This window comes from Selaginella moellendorffii, unplaced genomic scaffold (assembly GCF_000143415.4).
Source record: "Selaginella moellendorffii unplaced genomic scaffold, v1.0 SELMOscaffold_74, whole genome shotgun sequence".
In the NCBI taxonomy this organism is placed as follows: Eukaryota; Viridiplantae; Streptophyta; class Lycopodiopsida; order Selaginellales; family Selaginellaceae; genus Selaginella; species Selaginella moellendorffii.
In genome coordinates, this window is record NW_003314335.1 from 298,644 (window position 1) to 312,004 (window position 13,361).

The 13,361-nt window shown below is 46.7% G+C and overlaps 2 protein-coding genes and 1 pseudogene across 2 annotated transcripts; 2 read left to right on the forward strand and 1 right to left on the reverse strand.

The window, feature by feature from the left end:
• The first annotated feature begins 1,058 nt into the window (after positions 1 to 1,058).
• LOC9659321 (flavonoid 3'-monooxygenase) lies at positions 1,059 to 2,729 on the forward strand. Its single transcript, XM_024660355.1, has 2 exons — positions 1,059 to 1,955; positions 2,015 to 2,729. The coding sequence occupies exons 1-2, from the start codon at positions 1,059 to 1,061 to the stop codon at positions 2,672 to 2,674; spliced, it is 1,557 nt and encodes a 518-aa protein (XP_024516123.1). The 3' UTR covers positions 2,675 to 2,729.
• A 1,386-nt stretch (positions 2,730 to 4,115) lies between these two features.
• On the reverse strand, positions 4,116 to 5,069 carry LOC9658731 (annotated as a pseudogene).
• A 446-nt stretch (positions 5,070 to 5,515) lies between these two features.
• On the forward strand, positions 5,516 to 6,762 carry LOC9659322 (5-methylcytosine rRNA methyltransferase NSUN4). The gene is made up of 3 exons (XM_024660488.1): positions 5,516 to 5,868; positions 5,948 to 6,043; positions 6,108 to 6,762. The coding sequence occupies exons 1-3, from the start codon at positions 5,539 to 5,541 to the stop codon at positions 6,405 to 6,407; spliced, it is 726 nt and encodes a 241-aa protein (XP_024516256.1). The 5' UTR covers positions 5,516 to 5,538; the 3' UTR covers positions 6,408 to 6,762.
• Positions 6,763 to 13,361: the final 6,599 nt, after the last annotated feature.

The window sequence follows — 13,361 nt, forward strand, 5'->3', positions numbered from 1 at the left end:
GCAAGAATACAAGACAGAGTACACAAAATCCGGTCATAGATGTTGAAGACTTCGTCTCCCCATGATCCATCCTGGCGCTGGTTTTCCACAATCCAGTCGAGGCACTGAGGGAACTCCGGTTGCTGGCTGTTGAGTGGAGATGGAACCCGAGCAACCCATGCAGTGTCATAAGGTGACATGGAGATGTTACCATCGGACACCAACCGCAGCATTTGCCTAACCTCATTTATCAAATCCGGCAACTTCTTACAGGAAGGAGACTCTCGAGTATCATATGCCTGCATCAATGTAGAAAAGTGAAAAGTGTAATTTAAAACATCACCACTGCTTACAGTTTGCAGAGTTGCTTTTGGAACATGGAGTACACGAGACGCACTAAACCGCTGGCATGACCGCTGGGGTGCAATATAGCGAAATGTTAGCCTCTCACTCCGATTGGGCTGGAAAGAAAGCATCGAGAGTTTCCAGCAGCTGCTCATGATGGACAGATTGCCGGTGCACGCCATTAGTTTAGGACTGTAGCAAGCTTTTTGTTTCACAATTTATATACCTCCAGAGCAACTACCGTTCATGACTGAAGCGCCGTGATTGTCTTAAATGCTTGAAAACCTTTGAAGTTCGGGAGAAATTTACAAAGGCCAGTCCTCCTCTGTGGACTCTTTGATTGGTAACAACTATTCCGTCAAAACATCAAAACTTCAAAAGTTCAAAGTTCAAAGCTTCAAAACTTAAGTCAAACACGGCGCTTCAGTCCACAGTTCGGGAGAAGTTTTGCTGACTATTAAGATTTTATCCTTTATACCCTAAATCAACTAATTAAAAAGGTGATCACTTGACTATAAGGTTTTTTCCGTATCTTGACCTGATGACAAAGGCTAGTCCTCCTCTGTGGAGTCTTTGGAGATTGACCTGATGCCTAACAATGACAAAGGCTAGTCCTCCTCTGTGGACTCTTTGGAGATTGACGGATTGGTAACAGCTATTCCTTTGCGAAGAAATGGTTGCGGCAGCAGATAAATTTAACTAGGGCACTGAGGAAGGAGTGGCTCGCATTCCAAATGGAGACGATTGTGAATGGTGCAGCTGCGGCATCAGCTATGGGAGCGTTTGGACTGCTGTTGTACTTGAGGAACAAGATGAAGAAGATCCAAGGAAACAAGCAGCAGCTTCCTCCTTCCCCACAGTCACTCCCAATCATTGGTCATCTGCACCACTTTGTTTCCTCCGGGAAAGAGCCTCACCAACTATTCCAGAGCCTTGCAGCCGTCCACGGGCCAATCTTCTCCCTCCGCCTCGGATACATGAATGTCGTTGTTGTCTCGGACAGATCTACTGCTAAACAGGTTCTTAAGACTAATGACTTGGCTCTTGCTTCCAGGCCCAAGCTCATCTCCGTAAAGCATGCCTTGTACAACTTCCAAGATGTCGTCTTCAGTGATTACACCAAAGAGCTGCGAGAGATCAGGAAATTTCTAGCTATGGAGCTCCTGTCGGCCAAAAAACTGGATATGTTCACAAATGTCAAGGAGGACGAGCTCTCATGGCTGGTTTTGACTCTAGCCAATGCGTCAGAGCAACTCAACACTTTCAAGATGAGGGATTACCTTGTTGGACTGACATACAACGTCATCACAAGAATGCTTATGGGCAAACGGTACTACGGAGCCCCGCCGGATGACAAGGAGTATGAAGAGGGAGTTGCATTCAAGAAAGTCGTTGACGATGCTATCAAAATTGGAGTAGCTGGAAGCATTGCCGACTTCTTCCCGCAGCTCGAGTTCCTTGACTGGAAGGTCTCACAGGCTAAAAAAGTTCAGCGAGAACTGGACAAGTTCCTGCAACGTATGCTGGATGAACACCGTGTGCCGAACCGAGGAAACTCTCAGGAGGATTTCCTTGACATGATTCTGGAGGCTTCGTTCATGAGCGATGACAGGATCAAGGCGACTGTGTTTGTAAGTTAAAAAGATGCTCACATATTTTATAGGAATCAATGACACTGTTACATTTGCAGGATCTCATCACAGGTGGAACCGACAGCTCATCCTCGTTCCTTGAGTGGACCTTGGCGGAGCTTATCATGCATCCTCAAGTCCTTGCCAAAGCACAAGAGGAAATAGATACCGTGGTTGGTCACGGACGCAAAGTAAAAGAGTCGGACATTCCCAGGATGCCTTACTTACAGGCAGTGATCAAGGAAGGCTTCAGGCTGCACTCACCAGTCCCACTCCTGGTGCCTCATTACGCTAACCAAGAGTGCAGCATCAACGGTTACACAATCCCATGCAACACAACCGTCTTTGTCAACACATACGCAATGGGAAGAGACCCCAAGGTGTGGGATAATCCACTCGAGTTTGACCCGGAGAGGTTCCTTTCAGGTCCACATAAGGAGGTTGAGGTGTTGGGTCAGAACGTCAACTTCGAGCTGCTTCCATTTGGTTCTGGACGCAGGTCATGCCCAGGCTCTGCACTTGGCAACTCTATAGTGCACTTCACTTTGGCTACACTGCTCCACTGCTATGACTGGAAAGCTGGGGATAAAATAGATTTTGCTGAGTCTAGCGGAGCTGCTAAGATCATGAAGTTTCCGTTGTGTGTTCAGCCAACTCCAAGGCTCCAGATACAGGACATGTATGTTACCAACCAGTATACCAACCCAATCCATATGTGATTACTTCAACACAGCATATTTTATTTTAATTTTGATATAGCTTTCACAAAAATCATATGGTTTGAAATCTGATTTTTGTAAAACATAAAGTAGAATTGAATAGAATTATAAATATACATAACATGAAATCTAATTTATATAACTATAATTATAGATAGCATAGTTTTGAAATTATAGATTGATATAGTTTTTAATGTATATATAACTTATAGTATTATTATAAAGTGGAATATAATATAGTTTTCAACGTAAATAATGACTATTTTAGAACTAAAATATAATACATTTTTGTTTGCTTAGGAATATAGTTAAAATATACTTAGGTATATTTTATTATTAATGGTTATTATACATTTAAATTGGGGTTTTGCGTGATGGCTGGATCAATCGCGGTTGTAGGAGACGGGAATGGCGACACTGGCCTGGATCTTGGAGCTCTGGTGGCGGCGTCGACTGGAAAGAGGTAGTCTGGCTCCTGGATTGCAATCGTGTTGTTGTTAAGCTCTTGCTGCTCACGCTCGCAACATCCTGTGCTTGTGATCGAGAAGAGTTTTCATTCACTGGGTTCTGGATGGATCATTCGATGGAAATCATTCGACGAAAGAAATTTCCACTCACAAACCTATCTTTGCGTTGGCTGAATGCCTGTGAGAAGAACAAGAGCTATGAATCTCGCTGGATCAATAAAACCTTTCGGGCATTGGCGTACACCATCCACCTCCTCGTGAACTTGGCGTAGTACGACGCCACGGGCTCCTGGTACGGATCCCAATGGTTTTCAAAACATAGCTTCCTTATTATGGCTACATTTTGTCTTTGTTTCTTTCTCGTGGATGAATTTCTAGAATTTTTTTTATCTAAGACTAAACCACAGACTACTGGAAAGATTCATTTTGATGCTTTCTCCATATCGTTTCTAAAGCTTGCAAGAAGCCCCAGTTGAGTGAATCCAGCTTGCTTGACGAGATCTCCTTATCAAAGATAAACTATTATGCGAGCAGTTAATCCGGGCTACTTTGTTGATTTTGCTATAAATCTCTTGCCAAAGGAAGGACAACAAGAGCTCGCGAACAAGAAGGCAATGGGGCTAAACACTAACTCTATGTCAAATAGTAAATGTTCTACAATGTTAATAAGGGAGTATTTTCAAAATCAATGGCTCCCCGATGAGATACTGCTTAAGATCTTTGAGCTGCTCACAGGGGTGGCATTCGTTTGCCATTACTGGAGGCGCTTGTGCCAATCTGAGGTATGTTATCACAAGACTCCATATTTTTTTCTTGCCATTCTCTCCAAGAAGCATTGACCAGGTTTGCAAGGTGCGTGAGGTTTTTGGCATCTTCCTTTTTTTTGAATCAATGGCACAGCGTTCACGGGCTTGGTCCTCAAACATTTATCCACAATCTCAAATATGGTAGCTTCGCCTTCGCTGCTCGCGAACTTAAGTGCTTGTTGACTTATCATTGACTTTTGTTACTCGTTTTTACTTCATATTGAGTAGATTGACTTCTCATTGACTTGACTTTTTGAGACCGCGTATGATGTACGCTAACATATATCATTGGAGACCACTTACCTTCGCAGTAGCGAAAGATGATCTAGCTCAAGAGGTCGTAGGTTGTACTGGAGCACCTTCCTTTTGATCTTGGAAGTGTCAACCCATGTCACAAAGTCTTCCATGTTTCTCCTCACCAGAAACGCTGGATCTGTGATTGTGTCTGGTCCTACTCTGATATCTGTGATCATGCCTGTCAAGGAAAACTTCTTTGATCTAGCGAAAACAAAAAAAAAAAAAACAAAAAAAAGAGAGGATACGTCCTTGCTCCACAAACGTCACTGCGTCCTTGAGATTCTCGGCAAAGTGGAGCTTCACTAGCACCACTGCCAATCTCCTCCTGAGAAAACAAGAGAAGAGAGTAACAACATATTTGATTCTCAGTGGAAAGAGATGGAAAGTTTTTTTACCTGCAAAGCGCTGAAGCAGCAAGACTCTCGCATTGAGCCAAGCTCTTTTTCGTCGGGATGATTCCCATGTTCTACCTGGAAGAATTTCTAAGCAAAGAGCACAAGAAAAAAAAAGAGTGATGTTTCTTACAATTTGTCCAGCACCTGGTCAGTCATTTGTATCCGGAATGGATCTTTTGGATCGAGCTTCTTTAGAATGCTGGTGAGCTTAGAAACCATTCCACAGATCTTGTTATAGCTGACCAAAACAGGGACACAAAATCAGCGCTCGCGAGAGAAAACAAAGACGCTACTCACTGCTTGTAATCGTCGCGGCTGGTGATCCTGTAGCGCTGCGGACCTCCCGCGAGTTCCTCTCGCGCTTCCATTCCAAGAAATTCACCTTCTTGAGCAGCCGCTGCTCGTGGAATTTGAGCTTCCTCATCGCGCCCCCAAGAACCCTAACAAGACCCTAGCTCAAGAAGCCTAGGCCCAAAGTCTTGGAGGAATGCTGGGCCGCAATCGGGGTAAGAGTGGGGTCTCTAGCCTGCGAATCTCCCTAGGCGCTAGCTCTCGATTTACACGCGCTGGCTCTTATCTCGGCCGCTGGCGCGGCGTTAGAAAGACACATTCCTGGAGCTCTGACGAGGAATTGGAGATGGAGGTCGATGTAGACGATGAATCCGTGGAAATGCCGGATCTGGACGCGCAGGAGCTAGATTTCCACGCAAGAATGCGAAGAAGCAATCCGGTAAGAAGCCTCTCTCCAAAGCAAAGATGAAGAAGCTGCTCAAGCAAGAGCTCGAGAAGGAGAGAAAGTCCAACGTTTTCCACTCCTTCTCGGCCTTCTACGAAGAACAGTATGGAAGCGCTCGGTGGAGCTCCTTGATGGCGTGCCTCTTGTCAAAGCCCCGCGTTGCATGCCTCGTCAACAAGTGCTGCAACGACGCCAGCGTTCCTCCATCGCCAAATTCCACTTGAGTTCCATCCTCAAGCTTCTGGCCTACGAATCCAACGAGCTCTTCCCTCATCCCGAGCGCGACACCCAGAACGTCTTCGACTATTACCTGATGGATGCCGCGTCCGTTCTTGTCACCGAGGCTCTGGATCTCGAGATGGGCGACAAAGTCTTGGATTTGTGTGCTGCTCCCGGAGGGAAAACTCTGGGAATTTTACAGCAGCTGGATCTCCTCCAAGCCTCGCTGGTAGCAAACGAGCCATCGCCAACAAGGAGCAAGCGGCTGTCGAAGGTACAGAACTCTTCGTTTTTAGTTTTTCTTCTTTCATTTTCTTCTTTTCTTTCAAGTGATCAGGGTTTCAGCTTTGCAGGTTATCTCCGAGTACGTGCCAGAAAATCTAAGGACTTCCATTCGAGTCACCCGTCGCAATGGCATTAAGTGGACCGAGTATGATCTCTATGACAAGGTGCACCGTTCGCTCACGCTAGCTAGGAATATGATCAACGTGTTCACGGGGTATTTGTTCGTAGGTGTTGGTGGACTCGCCTTGTTCCTCTGAGCGACACTTGCTACACGATCCAAAGGAGCTCGGGACATGGACACCCCGACGCACGGAGAATTGTGCAAAGAGGCAGCTCGCACTCTTGTTTGCCGCTCTACGAGCAGCCAAGCTCTATGGTAGGATTGTCTACTCGACGTGTTCACTCAGTCAGCTAGAGAATGACAGTGTGATTTCAAATGTGGGAGCACTGAGGCCATTGTTTATACTTTATTTTTTTCTTCCTCTTTCTTGCGGTTCCAGCTTTAACCTTTGGAGTGACAGGCAATAGAGAAAGGTAAGCTTGATTTCGAGGTGATCCACAGGCAGTGGCCGGTGGGCGAGAAGACGGAGCACGGCAGGATTGTCCTCCCTGACGTTTCTCAAGGATGGGGTCCAATCTACATTGCGGTGCTCAAAAAGCTTAGCCATAGCTTCAAAACACGAACATGAACACGAACATGGCATTCAATTTTTTGAACACGAACACGGAACACAGAAATGAACACGGATAAACACGGGTGAAAACACAAATATTTTCTAGAATATTCTACTTATCACTCCATCTCATCTAGAAGCTCCTCATTAGCAAGATCATCATCTTCGTCTTCGTCCTCTTCTTCCATACCTTCAATATCAGCATCAATAATTTGAGGAATATTTCCTGTCTGGCTCAATCCCACAAACTTGTCATAGGAAATGTGGCTCCCTATCAACTTGGTATTATTGGCCACAAATACCAAGTCTGCAATCCGGCTCACTACTAAGCAATTCCTCTTCTTTGAAGTGATGTGCCCAAAAATGTTGAACAATCGCTCCACAGATGAAGAAGAACTTGCCTGACTAAGCACTCAAATTGTCAACCTTTGCAAATCTGGACCTGAGTAGCCATTGTCCTCCCACCACTGCATAGAACCCTTTGTTGTATGATCCATCTGAGAGTCCCTAGTGCCAAAACTACCCTCCAAGTTCCTGTATTGGCAAAGCTGATTTTTTATAGTTGACCTTTCATGATAGTCAGGGAACTGGATCTCCAAGTACATGTTCCAATCTTTGGAAACTTCCCTGGATTTTTCCTGTCCTCGCCCCTGAAACTCTGGATCAAGCATGTATGCCATGGAGTGAAAGGTGCTATGATAAGCCCACCACCTGTTTGAAATCAGTTGGTTTAGCTCCTCATACCTAAGATTGTTCTCTTCTTGTTGACGGATGTTCTCGCTCATCTGATCCATCCCCTCGTAGACCTTCCCAATCACAGGCACGTCTCCGTCAACCATCCGTAGCAAATACATCACCCTCCTTGAAACACCCAGCATGTGGTTAACCTCGTTCCAGTATGTATCGTTGAACACAATTCCTTGGCATGCTATCCCAGAATCTGTCCTTGACTCTAGCCTTGCATTGTAAGCGTCGCTCACAAACATTTGTTGTAGCTTTGGCCTCAGCTCCACCAATCTCTCCATCATAAGAAAGTTGAAGGCAAATTGTGTTTCACTGAACTTCAACACTCGTCGTGAAGAGAAGGATGCCAAAATCGCTACTAGATGCGAATGGTTCCAGAGGAAGCCAACCAGAGTCTTTCCCTTGTCTAGCAGCCCAACTGTCAGGAATCCCTCAATTCTTGCCACATTCTTGACTCTCACCAGATTCTTGACCTGCAGACCACATTTTTGACTCTCAAGACACTTCCCTATTCCTGACTCTCTGATTTCCTGTACGATTCTTGAGTCTCGAGCCAGATTCCTGATGATGATGTGGCGCCTCCTCGACCTCAGCTATATTTAGGCCGTTCTCGATCTAAGAGTGGTGGAGCTTCATCAACCTATAGTATATATAGATTAGCTTTGTTCCATTTCTCCACAATCAGGATCAACCCCATCGCTGATTCGAACTAAGTCACCAACACCCTCCGCTTCCATCACTTGAACCCAAAAGGTCCGACATCCCCTCTTAGCTGCTTTTTGAGCGGCCCTCGCAATCAGGAACTTTGCATCCCAATCCTTTGAGGAACGCTTTTGCAACTGAAAGGATACATTAGGACGTCCTTCTGACTTCAACTTGATACGACTTTGTCCAGCACCATAAATCCCTTTTATATACTTGTTGAAGAAATCCATACCAAACACCATCTGAAAATCTAGTATCTTCAACACTACCAAGTCTACTCTTTCTTTCCACTTGGATATTTTTATTGGAACATCACTCACAAACTTTCTAGCTACTTGCCCACCTTCTGCAAACTGGAAGTGCATAGGTGACATTTGCTCGCATTCAATCCTAACAACTTAACTAAGTCTTCGGATATCACGTTGTGCGTAGCTTTCGTGTCAATCATCACTCGGATTCGGTGTCCACAGACAAAGCCTACCAAATACATCAACGAATCAGTGTTTGCATTGACTGCAAGAAAAGCTTGAGGAAAGCAACAAAAGTTACTCACCTCTTTTTCCTCATAGTCTGCATTGACCAACTCGTCAACCCCTTCAGCTTCACCACCACCGTCTTCCCTCATGACATTAACACGAGACCTTGTCTTATGCTTGTTGGGACATTCTAAGGACCTATGTCCCGACTCTCCACAATGGAAACAATGACCCACACTACCCATTCCGCTAGGAGCAGGTTTTGCAGGTTGCTGCTGCTTGTGTCAGGAATCCCCCAATTCTTGCCACATTCCTGACTCTCGCCGGATTCCTGACCTGCAGACCACATTCCTGACTCTCGAGACACTTCCCTATTCCTGACTCTCGAGACACTTCCCTATTCCTGACTCTCGAGACACTTCCCGATTCCTGAGTCTCGAGTCACATTCCTGATGATGATGTGGCGCCTCCTCGACCTCAGCTGTATTTAGGCCGTCCTCGATCCAAGAGTGGTGGAGCTTCATCAACCTATAGTATATATAGGTTAGCCTTGTTCCATTTCTCCACAATCTGAATCAACACCAGTCTAAGGCCTCTTCTTTGTTTTCACTAGCTTTTTCTCTTTGTCTTTAGCATTTTCCAGTCTTGATCTTGTTGGGGGTCTTGACAGTTTGATTCAGATTGTGTTTTTTTGCTTTTCTTTTAGCTTGTTTTGATTATTTGATTGCCTTTGTCTTTTCCCCCCTTTCTTTTCTTTCTTCTTGCCAATGGAGTCTCCAAGCCATTCTGATTTCTTTGCTGAAGTCCTTGCAAAAATCCAGTCTGAGAATACCGAGCTGAAGGCAACCCTTCTTCGCATGCAGCAGGAGCTTGCTTCACTTTCGGCTCAAGGATCCAGCAAAGTTCCTGAACCGAAGGTGAGTTTCCCGGCGAAATTTTCAGGCAAGCGTTCGGAGCCTCGTGGATTTTTGAATCAAATGGAGCTGATCTTTGCACTTCATCATCGGCGGTACCCCACTCCCGAGTCTCAAATCGGCGCGATTGGGACATTGCTCGAGGGTGCAGCTTTGTCATGGTTTTCTCCTCTTCTGGAGAAGAGCATGAAAGGGGTCGTGGTTCCGGAGCTGATGGATCTTCAATTGTTCAAAGAGAAGCTCGAAGCATGTTTTGGCGAGACGGATCGGGTTCGGGCTGCTACCACAAAGATGAGACGTCTCTCTCAGGGGTCTCGTCCTGCCTCGATCTACGCTGCAGAGTTCCAACTCCTTGCCTTGGACACTCAGTGGGATGAGCGGGCCCTGATTGACCAATTTCGTTTCGGCCTCAACAACGGTGTCAAGGATTTGTTGCTCACCATGGAGGATCCCAAGGACCTGTCGGACACCATCAACAAAGCTGTTCGATGTGACAATCGTCTCTTTGAACGTCGTCAGGAAAGTCGCCGCGCCGCTATTTTTCCGTCCCAGACTCAGGAATCCCAGCTTGAGTCTTCGGGGCATAGTCCTGAACCTACTGCTCCGGTCCCGATGGATATTTCTGGTACTCCCCGACTCATTAGAGGGAAGTTGAGTCCTGCTGAGAGGCAACGTCAAATATCTCATAATCTTTGCCTCTACTGTGCTGATCCTAATCACAAAGCAGCTGTGTGTCCCAGGAAGCCTCCCCGATTGCTCGAGTTCACTCTGCCTCAAAGTCCACCACTGTTGCAGTCGGGAAACGACCCTATCCAAACAGAGTAGGAGCTGTCTGTTTGGACTCCCCAAATAAAAATCACTTTTCTTCCTTATCAAGCTCCTCACCACCTTTCATCAAAGCCACCACCAATTCCCGCAACTTCCGCGTCCCATGTCTCCTTTCTTTCACCGGACAATCAGGACTCAAGGCTTTGGCGCTACTGGACTCGGGTGCAACTTCCTGCTTCATGGACACGGACTTTGCTGCCCGACATCACGTTCCTCTTTCTCCTACTATACGGGATCTGAGGGTTGAAGGCATCGGCGGGCATTTTGTGTCTCCATCTTCTGGACTTAGGGAAACGTTGCCCGTTCAAGTACACATCGGGTCCACCGTCACCGATATCGCCTTCAACATCATCAACAGCAAGTCTTCCTCTGTGGTGCTCGGTCTTCCTTGGTTCCAACTACATCAGCCTCAGATTTGTTGGAAGGACTTACAGCTCATCTCTCCCACATCACCATCTCCCACGGCTTCCCCTGGTGTTCATCGAGTCCGAATCAGGAAAAGTTCCCTAAACTCAAGTCGGGGTTCTGTTCCTGACTCTACGCAGTTTTCATCCTCTTCTTTTTCCTCTCTTCCATCTTACACTGGACAGTATCCTCGTCTCATCATTCCATTTAGTCGTACCCCTCCTCCTATCTCCACAATCACTATGAAAGAACTCCTTCATGAAGAACCTCTTTTTCTTTTTGCTTTGCATGTTTCTCCTGTCAGTCTTCCTGAGAAGTATCATGATTTTGGGGATGTGTTTGACAAGAAAAAAGCTAGTGTACTGCCTGTTCATCGGCCTTATGATTGTCCCATTGATTTACAGGAAGGAGCATCACCTCCGTGGGGGCCTATCTACGGGTTATCCCCGTCCAAGCTTAAGGCCCTCAAAGAGTACGTGGATGAGAACCTTGCCTCGGGCTACATTCAGCATTCGCAGTCCCCGGCTGGAGCGCCTGTCTTCTTTGTCAAGAAGAAGGATGGGAGCTTGCGGCTAGTCATCGACTACCGAGGTTTGAACAAGGTGACTGTTCAGAACCGTTATCCGCTGCCCCTGATCTCGGACCTGTTGGAACGCCTCGGCGGTGCCCGCTTCTTCACCAAGATCGACCTCCGTGGAGCATACAACCTGATCTGGATCCGGCCTGGTGATGAATGGAAGACTGCATTCCGAACCCGCTATGGCCACTTCGAGTACACTGTCATGCCATTTGGCTTGACAAATGCTCCAGCGGTTTTCCAACACATGGCGAACGACGTTTTTCGGGAGTTTCTTGATCAAATGGTGATCGTCTACCTCGATGACATCCTCATCTACTCAAAAACTTAGGAGGAGCATGACGAACATGTTCGCAAGGTGCTAGCGAAGCTGCGAGAACACAGCCTATACGCGAAGCTTGAGAAATGTTCCTTTGATCAGCAGTCTGTGGAGTTCCTTGGGTTCATTGTCACTCCTGAGGGTATCACGATGGATCCTGCTAAAGTCAAGACTATTCTCGAATGGGAGCCTCCACAATCAATGTCAGACGTTCAGGTTTCCTTGGCTTTGCCAACTTCTACCGCAAATTCATTGATCACTACTCTGACATTGTCCTTCCTCTCACACATCTCACTCGCAAGGATGTTCCCTTCTCTTGGTCTGCTGCTGCCCAGCAGGCCTTCGACACACTCAAGGCGGCCTTCAGTTCTGCTCCTGTCTTGATCCATGCTGATTCCTCACAACCTTTCTTCATCGAGGCTGACGCCTCCGACTTTGCCATTGGTGCTGTGCTATCTTAACTCGGAGCGGATCACGAACTTCATCCGGTCGCTTTCCATTCTCGGAAATTCCAGCCTGCGGAGATCAATTACGAAATCCACGACAAGGAGCTTCTTGCCATCGTGGATTCCTTTGGAGAGTGGCGCCGTTTCTTGGAGGGGGCGAGCCATCAAACAACAGTCTGGACGGATCACAAAAATCTCGAGTACTTTGCCACTTCCCGAGTTTTAAGCCGTCGTCAAGCAAGGTGGGCACAATTCCTGAGTCGGTTTGACTTTGTTATCAAGTACAGACCTGGAAAGTTTCAAGGCCTTCCTGATGCTCTTTCAAGGCGCTCCTATCTCAGTCTCAGGCTTGGTAATCCTGCCTTCGATCAACAGGATCAAGTTATCCTCGGTCCTGATCGGCTTCAAGTTATGGCAATTTCCCTGGCCCCTCAGGACTCCTCCTTGATGGATGCAATCAGAAACGATCTTCAATCCGATGATCTTGCTAGCGACATTTTTCCCCATCTTTAGGCTGGACACCCAGTGACTCTCGACTGCCGGCGATTTGACGAGTTCGAGTTCTTAGATGGCTTATTGTACCGTGGGGAACAGCTTTACGTTCCTGAAGGTGATGCTCGAAGGTTGATCCTGATGGCGTGCCACGATAGCCCGACTGCTGGTCACTTCGGCATTGCGAAAACCTATGAGCTAGTTGCATGGGACTTTTGGTGGCCTCACATGGACGACTACATCAAAGCTTTTGTTACCTCCTGTGACACTTGTGCCCGGAATAAGGTACCTCGCCACCTTCCTTCAGGTTTGCTTCGTTCCCTTCCGGTCCCTTCAGGTCCTTGGGAATCCATCTCCATGGATTTCTTGAGTGATCTTCCGAGTTCTGGAGGCTTCAACAGCATTTTAGTCGTGGTGGATCGCTTCACAAAGATGGCGCACTTCTTGCCATGTACCAAGGAGTTTTCGGGCGAGGACATGGCAAAACTGGTATTCAGGGAAATTTTCCGACTTCATGGGATTCCTACAGATGTGGTTTCGGATCGGGGGCCTCAGTTCATCTCTCATTTCTGGCAACGGTTTTTGCAGCTGCTTGGAGTGAAGGCCAACCTCTCTTCGGCATATCATCCTCAAACTGATGGGCAGTCCGAGCGAACGATTCAGACGTTGGAACAATTCTTGAGGTGCTTCATCAACTATCATCAGGATAACTGGTTCGATATCCTTCCCCTTGCTGAGTTCTCCTATAACAACTCTGTTCACTCCTCTCTTCGAGTTTCCCCCTTCTTTGCGAACTCTGGCCGAAATCCCCAATTCAATCTCTCACTTCCTTCTCCATCTGAATCCTCTCGTTCAAATCCCCGCTCTGAATCATTTATCTCCAACCTTCAGGAAATCCACAA

Excerpts from the sequence above, each read along its gene's own strand:
- LOC9659321 (XM_024660355.1), top strand. The coding sequence starts at position 1,059 with ATGGAGACGATTGTGAATGGTGCAGCTGCGGCATCAGCTATGGGAGCG. Across the intron at positions 1,956-2,014 it reads GGATCAAGGCGACTGTGTTT|GATCTCATCACAGGTGGAAC; the intron begins GTAAGTTAAAAA and ends TTACATTTGCAG.
- LOC9659322 (XM_024660488.1), top strand. The coding sequence starts at position 5,539 with ATGCCTCGTCAACAAGTGCTGCAACGACGCCAGCGTTCCTCCATCGCC. Across the intron at positions 5,869-5,947 it reads GGAGCAAGCGGCTGTCGAAG|GTTATCTCCGAGTACGTGCC; the intron begins GTACAGAACTCT and ends TCAGCTTTGCAG. Across the intron at positions 6,044-6,107 it reads AGTATGATCTCTATGACAAG|GTGTTGGTGGACTCGCCTTG; the intron begins GTGCACCGTTCG and ends ATTTGTTCGTAG.